The 12,468-nt window shown below is 44.2% G+C and overlaps 1 protein-coding gene across 4 annotated transcripts in view; it reads right to left on the minus strand.

Annotated features, from left to right (window-relative positions):
• INPP5D (inositol polyphosphate-5-phosphatase D) overlaps positions 1 to 12,468 on the minus strand; it is a 176,873-nt gene that overhangs the window by 89,764 nt on the left and 74,641 nt on the right. For 3 of the 4 annotated variants that reach the window (XM_056564620.1, XM_056564621.1, XM_056564622.1), the window contains exons 4-6: positions 10,433 to 10,595; positions 8,950 to 9,090; positions 6,229 to 6,316 (exon numbers count right to left, since the gene is read on the minus strand). In XM_056564620.1, the coding sequence (XP_056420595.1) occupies positions 6,229 to 6,316; positions 8,950 to 9,090; positions 10,433 to 10,595 (392 nt within the window). Of the gene's footprint in view, positions 1 to 6,228; positions 6,317 to 6,730; positions 6,812 to 8,949; positions 9,091 to 10,432; positions 10,596 to 12,468 lie in introns of those variants that run through there. The other variant, XM_056564623.1, reaches the window with a different exon arrangement.

A 12,468-nucleotide genomic window follows, 5' to 3' on the forward strand; every position in this document is an offset into this window, starting at 1 on the left:
AATAGGCCTATTCCAATCTAACAAATAGGGATCTATTGCTACATTTTAACTTCTTCATAAAGGGGGTTGCCCAGCAATAATCTTTTTCATAAGTATGTACAGGCTGCCTGCTAAAAGAAAAAATGCCTGTACATATCTCCCATGCTCCCTCCACAGCCTCCCTTATCGCAGCGCCCAATAATTGGCCACAGCAGTGTCTTTCCTTAGCCAATATAAAGTGTTGACCACAGTACCAGGGAGAGGAGTGCATCAAAATCGTTGCTCTGCGATAACAGAGGCTGCAGGGGAGTGAGGGAGGAAAGTACAGGCTTTTTTTACTTTTAGTAGGAAGCCTGGGCATATTTATGGGAGAAAAATTGCAGGACAACCCATTTAAAGGTAAACTGACAGCTAGTTCATCTCCACTAAACCCAATACACAAGGTTGTAGTGCAGGTGGACTGGACTAAAGTGATGTATCACTCACCCCAACCAGTGGTCCAGTGCCAGAGTTATAGCACCCATTGCTAATATGCTATTTGCACAAAGGAAGCGAGAGCCAGCTTTCCGAGCTCCCCTGCCTCTGTCCTCTTTGTTCAGATGAACTTCTTGAATATGCAAAAGTCTTCACTCTCATGTCTTAAAGGGGTACTCTGGTGGAATTTATCATTCTTTTTAAATGAACTTGTGCCAGAAAGTTAAACAGATTTACACTTCTATTTAAAAATTACTTTTATTGCTTCTATTTAAAAATCTTAATCCTTTCAGTACTTATTAGCAGCTGTATGCTACAGAGGAAATTCTATTCTTTTTGAATTTCTTTTTTGTCTTGTCCACAGTGCTCTCTGCTGACACCTCTGTCTGTGTCAGGAACTGTTCAGAGCAGCATGGGTTTGCTATGGGGATTTTATTGTTACGCCGAGCGCTCCGGGTCCCCGTTCCTCCCCGGAGCGCTCGCCTCATCCTCGTTGTTGCAGCGCCCCGGTCAGATCCACTGACCGGGTGCGCTGCGGTCCCACCTCCAGCCGGGATGCGATTCGCGATGCGGGTGGCGCCCGCTCGCGATGCGCACCCCGGTCCCCGTACCTGACTTGCTCTCCGTCGGTCCTGTCCCGGCGCGCGCGGCCCCGCTCCCTAGGGCGCGCGCGCGCCGGGTCTCTGCGATTTAAAGGGCCAGTGCACCAATGATGGTGCCTGGCCCAATCTTCCCAATTAGCTTATTAGTTTCCACCTGTGCACTCCCTACTTATCCCTCACTTCCCCTGCACTCCCTTGCCGGATCTTGTTGCCCTAGTGCCTAGTGAAAGCGTTCCCTTGTTTGTTCCTAGCCCGTGTTCCAGACCTCCTGCCGTTGCCCCTGACTACGATCCTTGCTGCCTGCCCCGACCTTCTGCTACGTCCGACCTTGCCTTTGTCTACTCCCTTGTACCGCGCCTATCTTCAGCAGTCAGAGAGGTTGAGCCGTTGCTAGTGGATACGACCTGGTCACTACCGCCGCAGCAAGACCATCCCGCTTTGCGGCGGGCTCTGGTGAAAACCTGTAGTGACTTAGAACCGGTCCACTAGCACGGTCCTCGCCAATCCCTCTCTGGCACAGAGGATCCACCTCCTACCAGCCGGGATCGTGACAGTAGATCCGGCCATGGATTCCGCTGAGGTGCCGCTGTCAAGTCTTGCCGACATTTTCACGATGATCACCCAACAAAATCACCAGCTGGCATACTTGTCCTCCGTGGAACAGCAACTGAACTCACAGTTACAACAGCTGCTGCCACTGACACTGCAGCTGCAACTGCAACAATCATCTCCTCCGCCGTCTCCTGCAACTCCTCCGCAGCGTCCGGCCATAGATTCCGCTGAGGTGCCGCTGTCAAGTCTTGCCGACATTTCCACGATGATCACCCAACAAAATCACCAGCTGGCATACTTGTCCACCGTGACACAGCAACTGAAGTCACAGTTACAGCAGCTGCAACTGCAACAACCATCTCCTCCGCCGGCTCCTGCAACTCCTCCGCAGCAACCGGCCGCTCCTAACCCCTGCTTGTCTCTGCCGGACAAATTTGATGAGGACTCTAGACTCTGCCGTGGTCTCCTTTCTGGAAAGGCCTTGTCTGGGGCCACACCACTCTGGGACCGCAATGATCCTGCCACAGCCACAGTCCAGTCCTTCTTCGCTGAGGTCCGTGGTGTCTTCGAGGAGCCTGCCCGAGCTTCTTCTGCCGAGACTGCCCTGCTGAACCTGGCCCAGGGTGTTTCTTCCGTTGGCGAGTACGCCATTCAGTTCCGTGCTCTTGCTTCCGAGTTGTCCTGGAATAGTGAGGCTCTCTGCGCGACCTTTAAAAAAGGCCTATCCAGCAACATTATAGATGTTCTGGCCGCACGAGAGACTCCTGCTAACCTACATGAACTCATTCATCTTGCCACTCGCATTGACATGCGTTTTTCCGGATGGCGTCTGGAGCTCCGCCTGGATATGGACTTTGTTCGCACGAGGCGTTTTTTCTCCCCGGCTCCTCTCTCCTCTGGTCCTCTGCAAACCGTTCCTGTGCCTCCCGCCGTGGAGGCTATGCAAGTTGACCGGTCTCGCTTGACACCTCAAGAGAGGACACGACGCCGCATGGAGAATCTTTGCCTGTACTATGCCGGTACCGAACACTTCCTGAAGGATTGTCCTATCCGTCCTCCCCGCCTGGAAAGACGTACGCTGACTCCGCACAAAGGTGACACAGTTCTTGATGTCAACTCTGCTTCTCCACGCCTTACTGTGCCTGTGCGGATATCTTCCTCTACCTTCTCCTTCTCTACTATGGCCTTCTTGGATTCCGGATCTGCAGGAAATTTTTTTTTGGCCTCTCTTATCAACAGGTTCAACGTCCCTGTGACCAGTCTCGCCAGACCCCTCTACATCAATTGTGTTTACAATGAAAAATTGGACTGTCTCGTGCGTTACCGCACGGAACCCCTCCTAATGTGCATCGGACCTCATCACGGAAAAATTGAGTTTTTTTTCCTCAGGTTCTTTGGCCCCAAGAAGAGGGGGAGACCCAAGGGGGGGGGTACTGTTACGCCGAGCGCTCCGGGTCCCCGTTCCTCCCCGGAGCGCTCGCCTCATCCTCGTTGTTGCAGCGCCCCGGTCAGATCCACTGACCGGGTGCGCTGCGGTCCCACCTCCAGCCGGGATGCGATTCGCGATGCGGGTGGCGCCCGCTCGCGATGCGCACCCCGGTCCCCGTACCTGACTTGCTCTCCGTCGGTCCTGTCCCGGCGCGCGCGGCCCCGCTCCCTAGGGCGCGCGCGCGCCGGGTCTCTGCGATTTAAAGGGCCAGTGCACCAATGATGGTGCCTGGCCCAATCTTCCCAATTAGCTTATTAGTTTCCACCTGTGCACTCCCTACTTATACCTCACTTCCCCTGCACTCCCTTGCCGGATCTTGTTGCCCTAGTGCCTAGTGAAAGCGTTCCCTTGTTTGTTCCTAGCCCGTGTTCCAGACCTCCTGCCGTTGCCCCTGACTACGATCCTTGCTGCCTGCCCCGACCTTCTGCTACGTCCGACCTTGCCTTTGTCTACTCCCTTGTACCGCGCCTATCTTCAGCAGTCAGAGAGGTTGAGCCGTTGCTAGTGGATACGACCTGGTCACTACCGCCGCAGCAAGACCATCCCGCTTTGCGGCGGGCTCTGGTGAAAACCTGTAGTGACTTAGAACCGGTCCACTAGCACGGTCCTCGCCAATCCCTCTCTGGCACAGAGGATCCACCTCCTACCAGCCGGGATCGTGACATTTATCCTGCTCTGGACAGTTCCTGATACGGGCATCAGGTGTCAGTAAAGAGCACTATGGACAAGCCCCCCCAAAAAAATAAAAGAATTTCCTCTGTTGCAAACAGCTACTAATAAGTACTGGAAGGGTAAAGATTATTTAATAGAAGTAATTTACAAATCTGTTTAACTTTCTGGCACCAGTTGATTTAAAAAAAAAAAGTGTTTTCCATTGGAGCACCCCTTTAATGACCTGAGAGCCTATGACCACATGACAGCTCTGCTAGAATAGTGGAGAGCAGGCACCGCTACGGCAATACACTCGACTTGAAGAGAGGGATCAGCACCTGCATTCTGCTGGAATAACAGAGCGGTCATGTGGGCATATGCTCTCCCATCATTAGGATTTGGAGCTCGGGAAGCAGGCTCCAGCCTCCATTGCGCAAAGGAGGACATTAGCATATTGGCAATGGGAGCTAAATTCGGGCATGGGACTTCCAGTCAGGGTAAATGACACATGATTTTAATTTGGTTCACCCCACTATAACCCTGTGTATTGGGTTTAGTGCGTGTGAATCAGCTGTCAGTTTCCCTTTAACATCAGAATAGGAATAATCAATAGGTCTGCAGCACTCTGTTTGCAGCACATGGAAAAGAATCATTGCTGATACAGTGAATGCTGTGGCCTTTCTATACATACTTACCAAGAGGAAATTTGCAGGTGAGACAGTTTCTTATGTGTGGACGTACCCTTGGGCTATGTTACTACTCAGTTAGTTGGGACATAAAATTATCCATAGTACTGGCAATGAAAGAGTAAAACTTTCAGGCTCTTTTTCTGCCTTCTTTGCATTTGACCCATTTTTGATCTGTTTTCAAATGTATTTATTTTTTACTTTTTGTAGTCTTTTTTTGAGGGCTACAACAAACAACTTCTTGCACTTATTTATATCCCAAAATATGGGCAAAAATCCCTTGTACATATATAAAGCATGGTGAAAACTGTACAGTGAATGGCTCCGACTAGCCATATATCTAAATACCCTGGACAGGGTCAAATGATTTGTTGGCATCCCCCTAACACATAGGACACATATCTTGCCAGTTCTTCACCCTTGCTACGCCCCTGTTTTGCGGTAAACATCCACTAACCACCACCAGGGAGAATTATTTTAAACATGGAACAGTTGTTACGATCCCACCTGGCCAGGTTTCCAGTGCTGCACTCTGGCCACTCAGTAGCTGCAATGGACCCTGGCCTTACCCACTGCACCATCTTGAGCTGGTCTTTATAAGGCTTCTGTCTGTTTCTACCTATTGCTTGTGAGTACAGTTCATACCTGTGTCTTTAGCTCTCTGTCTGCTTTGCCTTATACGTTTCTCTGACCTCCTGTCTGTTTATTAATCATTCTTTTACCTACTGTTCTGCGCCTTGTTGTCTGTCTGGTTTGACCCTTGTCTGCATTTGACTTCTCATTACTTAGTGTTTTGGTACTGCGTTACTTTCTAGTTATGACTCTGGCCTCTTTGACTCCGCTTTGTTTATCTGTCTTTTTGCTGTATTGTGCTCCCTGATTTATGATTTGGTTAACTAATTGTGTCCTGACCTGATCCCAGACTTCTGTATTGTGTGTTGTTTGTTGTTTTGACCTGTGATGCATCATTTTAGTCCAGCAAAGGGACTGGCACCTACTTGAGAGTCTACCACCTAAGGAGGATTGACAGGGACAAGGGTCTGGGTGGGAGCAGGGCCTCACTATTCCCTGCCCGAAGAGACAGCAGTATTTTATTGGAAAGACTAGATAGGCCGAACGGTTCTTATCTGCTGACACATTTTATGTTTCTGTTCTGGTTTCCTGTAATTGTAACCTGTTATGACATAGCACACACATGGCCATCAACCAGTACCCATGTATCTTAAATCTGTAGCGCCTCAAAACACATATAATACTGTATTTATAGGGATGCCTAGTAATACTATTTAGCCTAGGGGTATGTTGCAACTTTTGCTCACAAGGACAATCTGCCATATAAGAAGTGTAATTTAACGTATCAAGTGCAATGATCAACTCACACTGATGACCCCCCCCCCCCATCCTACCTGCTGATCCTATCTACTGAGTTGTGCGGATTAAGCATAACCAATTGTACCATCCACAAATTATTCTTGTTTCAATTCCTCACCTTTGGGAAGTAAATGCAGAGCATGCTACACTACGATATCCTTCAAAACAACAGACTCCACAACAGAACATACATATATATATATAGTAAGGAATTGAAACACAAATTATATTAAAACACCCATAAAGATTCTGTTAAAGAATTTTTTTTTTTTTATCAGAGAAAAGTTACAGGATGCAATCTCTTGCTTTTGTGTGTGATGGCGCTGCAAGCAGCAATGATGTAACTTTTCATGCTTCTATAAGTGAATGGGATGTGATGATGGGTGTTGAACTATAGACGCTAACACTGTCAGTAAAAACTTACAGGGGAGCGCTGCCTGAATCCAGGGGAGAACTGGGGTTCAAATGTGCTCTGTAGCGATTCCAGCGCCGGAAGGGTACGGGTGATTTCACTAAAGAACAATACAAGCGTCAGATTGGAGAACAATATGCTTGAGATCGAGGTTCGGGCACATAGCAATAACAACAAATTTGACATCCTAGCTTCTTGACTTTTTATATAAAGGTGAACATATGTCACCGGGCCTTATGTAAAGAAAATAAACCGACCATGATGAGCTATTCATTGGTAGTGATTCCTACCCCCAGTGGCAGGGAAATTGCTTCCATGGATTGGCAAAGAACAGATGTCTTAACGGAAAAAGAAAATCATTTGAGGTTATTCACTGGGCGTGAGACATGAAGACATAGGTGGATGAGACAAGAACGCTGTGTATGAGATGTATCACACAATAACATGAAACAGAGGAGGGGATAGGGGCAAAAAGAAATTGAAGAAGGAGAAGAGATGTTTCACTTCCCCTTACCTCAGACAGCTGCCACCAAACTCGTCTGCCCGCTGCCCCCTCCTCTCCATACCTTTTCTTTGTGCTGTGATGCTTGGCTGTCTTCCCTCTGCACGCAGTACAGTAAGAGGGAGGGGACAGCAGGGAGGCAGACACTGAAGTAAAAGGAAGATTTCATTTGCAAGAAAGATATTCTTACACGTACAAGAGATATCCTTATCCCATGGCCCTAGATTGTTGTGCAGGAGAAGCGAGTGGGTCAGTAGCGGGTGTGAGTATACACTCTTCTAGAGCATCTCTACAATGGCAGGAGAAGTCACCAAAGGGCGAGTCTGTCCCAGATGTGCACAGACAGTGAGGGGAGGAGGCTGTAACACTCCTATGTGCTATCCCTGGCCTCATCTTCTCTGTCGTTACAACATGCATATAGAATCTCTGTCCATTTACTAAAATTGGCATCTGTGAACTAAATATACTAAATTGGATCTAGAATTAAAGGGGTATTCTGGCTTTATACATCTTATCCCCTATCCAGCAGTGGGACCCCTGTGATCATACATCTTATCCCCGATCCAGCAGCGGGACCCCTGTGATCATACATGTTATCCCCTATCCTTTGGATAGGGGATAAAATGTATAAAGCCGGAATACCCCTTTAAAGGGGTACTCCACTGCCCCAGTGTCTGGAACATTTAGTTCCGAATGCTGGGTGCGGGCTGCAGGGGTCGTGATGTCAAAGACACGCCCCTCGTGATGTCATACCACACCCCCTCAATGCGCCATGCCCCCTCCCATAGACTTGCATTGAAGGGGCGTGGTGTGATGTCAAAAGAGGTGTGGCCTTGACGTCATGACCCCCGCCGCCCGCGCCAAGCGTTCGGAACAAAATGTTCTGGACGCTGGGGCAGTGGAGTACCTCTTTAAAGAGAACACATGCCCTCTCACCCTTCTATGCACTAGAAAGTTGGTATTGGCTGCTTACCTCTCTGACTAAGCCAATTTGTCAAATACATTTTTTAGGAAAAGTATATTACACATCCAGGATCTTCATTATGTCTAAGGTCAGAAAATGACTTTCCAATAACTGTATATGGCAATGAATGTTAGCATCTACCATGTTCCTTTGGTACAGCAGATGGCGGCAAATGTCAGCATAAGCCTTTTAATCATCTAAATCCCAAATATTTTATTGTCACATATGGTATGTATGGTGATAAAACATGGATAAAGGGGTTATCCAGAATTTAAATTAAAAAAAAAACAGAATTGATTGCTTTCAAAAACAGCATCACACCAGTCCTCAGGCTGTGTGTGGTGTTGCAGCACAGTTCCATTGAAGTGAATGAAAACAAGTTGTAGTACCACATCCAACCTGAAGACAGGTGTGGTGCTGTTCTAAGTACCATTGAACTCTGTTTTTTATTCCTGGATAACCACTTTAAATAGCAGCTCCTCAAGGCTGCCCAGTCTTATTAGAAGGCTGGCAGATGTGCTATATACTTGTTGGTTTATTTTTAAGTGTTTTTAAATTGACTAAATCTGTATTTGCCTACATAGTATATTTTGTATAGAATAAAATATTGGCCCATTGGGCTTTCTGTGTAATTCTGTCTTTGGAATATTAAAACAAATAAAGATACATTTGTTAATAGAATGTGCAGTCCATATGTTGCATGTATGGGCCAGGAAGGTGGAATGTCACTACTACTCAGCCGACCCCTCTCACTGTTTGGCTGGCACCTCCGACTGTTCGGACGAAATACAAACCAGCCGAAAAAAAAGTTTACAAGCTGCCGGCAAAGGATAAAGACCATACTTGTTTCATCTCTTGAATTTCTAACAGGATTTTCTGGTATTCCCACTGATAAGCAGAATGAATGGGCAGTCCTATTCACTTTAGGACTGTACCAGACGCAGCCATACACATATGACCATCACTATGTCAGCCACTGCTCTAAAGTTGGGGGTGGGGCTTCCCATTTGTTGGAAGTCCTGGAGTGGGACTTAACAACAATGTTACATGATAGGTAAGGTAAGAGAACTCAACGTCAAGCAAGAATAGTTCATAATGTCCCTTTAATTTGGAATAATTACTGAAAATGTTGAAATTTGTAGAAAAAATTGAGTAAATCTCATTGTGTTCACATGTATATGTAGCAAAGGTTACAAGGACAAAATGTAATTTAAGGTTTAGTTATTTTAACCTAGAGCTTATTCAGTATGATGACTATTCCTGTTACCTGTACAGTCCTGTGCAAAGGGTCATCAGAAGCTTTTTAAACTGAGGGAGATTCTGACATCCACTGCGCACCATTTCACAATCACTGGTCAGATGAAGACGCAAATACTCTTGAATTACTTGTAAATGTTCCTCGGATACACTGCAAAAGAAATATACATTTATGGAAAATTAATTATTTTTATTTTCAAGGAGTTTTTCCTTACAAATTAGGTCAACAACATCTCAAAGCCAAAATAATGCAAAGGGCATAGGCAAAAATACAACAACAAATATCCATAAGACATATTTAACCATCAGAAGATAACGGCCATGTCAGTAGGGTAGATCGCTCAAGCTCAGACATTGAATTATGGAAAGAGACATAGAGAAAAGAAAATTAGAGCAATGGTTTCCAACAGAAACGCCCAATGCAGTAGGACATAGGAGAGGTCCTGTGGCCACCGTTACCTCCTGGGGTCCCCGAAAAGAACAGACAATGAACAAAAGCACAAGAGGATATATTTTGGTATTCTTTTCCACCAGACATATCATTATATGTTTTTAGCCTTTCATATAAGGGTATCTCTGTTGGTTATATAAACACTATATAAAACCAATGAGTGAACAGTAATAGTTGGTTAAGGTAAATTATCCAAATAAGTTATCCAGAGCCACCAAGTTGCATCAAAAGCTTTTTGCGAATCATTTAAGAGACCAGTTAACCAATCATTTTCCATAATACATTATAATTTAGACTTGACCAGGTTCAAAGGATTAGCTTGGGTTTTCCAACTTGTAGGAATACCAATCTTGGCAGCTAGGAAAAAAAGTTAAAAAGCCTCCTTATACTGCTGGGTGTCTCGGAAATCAGACCATTCAATAGTGCTTGTTCCAGCCTCTTACTAAGGTTGACACCCGTGACTGAATAGGTCAGATGGTAAATAATTTTTTTTTATAACTTAGCATTTTAATGTCACCTATTTTTTATTTCTTTTTTACTAATTAATACCAGATACTGATACATCTTTTTTATCTGACTTTATTCCCTATTCTATATTGTATACATGATTATGGAAGTGATCACCTTAAGAGATATGCTGTACAGCAGCCACATTCACTATAGTGTGGAGGGGACTCATTGAGCACTATGGGAGAGTTTTCTAGGTATACTCTGTGACCTGTGCAGAGTTTATTATGAAGGGAGTGGATCCTGTATTATTTATAGATATAAGTGTCATCTTTTGTTATAATCCTGCCTATGAGATAGAGCTGGATGCTGAAAGCTTTCAGTACAGTACATATAATTTGTAACAGATTGTAATCATTATAATCTAAATCAAGAGATCAATGTAAAATCCTTATAAATCTTTTTTTTTTTTTTTTGCCATCTTTTATTATAAGAGGGACAATGAATGGCACAGAAAAATTAGTAATTCAGACTTTTGATTTGACAATGCATCCTCCTAATTGAAGATGGATTCAAGCACCATGAAGATGTCTACCTGCGCGTGTCAATGTCATGCATTCTCTGTAACAATGTGTCAGACAGGACCAAGGAGTTGTTTCCAATATCAATTTTTTCTGTAGTCACTGGACACTCTTTTGTTTCTGTCGATGACAATGTAGTGAAAAAGTTCCTAGGGGGTACGTTCGGGGGAACTGGTTCTGCAATACAAGATTAGAGTTAAGGAATTTGCATAAACAAACATTAGAATACATACAAGTAATACATCTGTGCTGGGAGTGAACAGTGAAATGAAAGTGAGAGTTCCCATTTAGGCTAGGTTTGAACTCTGGTTTTTTTCTGGCGTTTTTTGGAAAACTGTCTCTGCAGTTTTTGAGAAAAAGTCTGAAGTGCATCCAGCAGGAAGGAGAAGTCCTTGCTTTATATTTTGCATTGCTTCTGAATACACTTCTAGCTTTGGCTCAATAACTGCAGTGGCAGGTTTCTAGAAAACGCCAGAAAAAAACCTGTGTGAAAACCTAGCCTAAGGGTCTATTCACACAGCAGAATATCCGCTTGCAGAATTCCACCTCAAATTAAAGGGTAACTCTCATTAAAATTAATTTTTGCTATTGCACTCCTTATGGTAAATAAAAAATATTTCTAATATACTTTGTTTAACCCCTTAAGGACTGAGCCCTTTTTCACCTTAAGGACTCGGCCATTTTTTGCAAATCTGACCACTGTCACTTTAAACATTAATAACTCTGGAATGCTTTTAGTTATCATTCTGATTCCGAGATTGTTTTTTCGTGACATATTCTACTTTAACGTAGTGGTAAAATTTTTTGGTAACTTGCACCCTTTCTTGGTGAAAAATCCCAAAATTTGATGAAAAATTTGAAAATTTTGCATTTTTCTAACTTTGAAGCTCTCTGCTTGTAAGGAAAATGGATATTCCAAATATTTTTTTTTTTTATTCACATATACAATATGTCTACTTTATATTTGCATCATAAAATTGATGAGTTTTTACTTTTGGAAGACACCAGAGGGCTTCAAAGTTCCGCAGCAATTTTCCAATTTTTCACAAAATTTTGAAACTCGCTTTTTTTCAGGGACCAGTTCAGGTTTGAAGTGGATTTGAAGGGTCTTCATATTAGAAATACCCCATAAATTACCCCATTATAAAAACTGCACCCCCGAAAGTATTCAAAATGACATTCAGTAAGCGTTTTAACCCTTTACGGGTTTCACAGGAATAGCAGCAAAGTGAAGGAGAAAATTCACAATCTTTATTTTTTACACTCGCATGTTCTTGTAGACCCAATTTTTGAATTTTTGCAAGGGGTAAAAAGGAGAAAATTTTTACTTGTATTTGAAACCCAATTTCTCTCGAGTAAGCACATACCTCATATGTCTATGTTAATTGTTCGGCGGGCGCAGTAGAGGGCTCAGAATGGAAGGAGCGTCAAATGGTTTTTGGGGGGCATGTCACCTTTAGGAAGCCCCTATGGTGCCAGAACAGCAAAAAAAAACACATGGCATACCATTTTGGAAACTAGACCCCTCGGGGAACGTAACAAGGGGTAATGTGAACCTTAATACCCCACAGGTGATTCACGACTTTTGCATATGTAAAAAAAATATATATTTTTTTTACCTAAAATGCTTGGTTTCTCTAAAGTTTTACATTTTTAAAAAGGGTAATAGCAGAAAATACCCCCCAAAATTTGAAGCCCAATTTCTCCCGATTCAGAAAACACCCCATATGGGGGTGAAAAGTGCTCTGCTGGCGCACTACAGGTCTCAGAAGAGAAGGAGTCACATTTGGCTTTTTTGAAGGAAATTTTGCTCTGGGGGCATGCCGCATTTAGGAAGCCCCTATGGTGCCAGGACAGCAAAAAAAAACCACATGGCATACCATTTTGGAAACTAGACCCCTCAGGGAACGTAACAAGGGGTAAAGTGAACCTTAATACCCTACAGGTGTTTCACGACTTTTGCATATGTAAAAAAAAATAAAAAAATGTACCTAAAATGCTTGGTTTCCCAAAAAATTTACATTTATACAAAGGGTTAAAGCAGAAAATA

This window comes from Hyla sarda, chromosome 3 (genome assembly GCF_029499605.1).
Source record: "Hyla sarda isolate aHylSar1 chromosome 3, aHylSar1.hap1, whole genome shotgun sequence".
NCBI lineage: Eukaryota > Metazoa > Chordata > Amphibia > Anura > Hylidae > Hyla > Hyla sarda.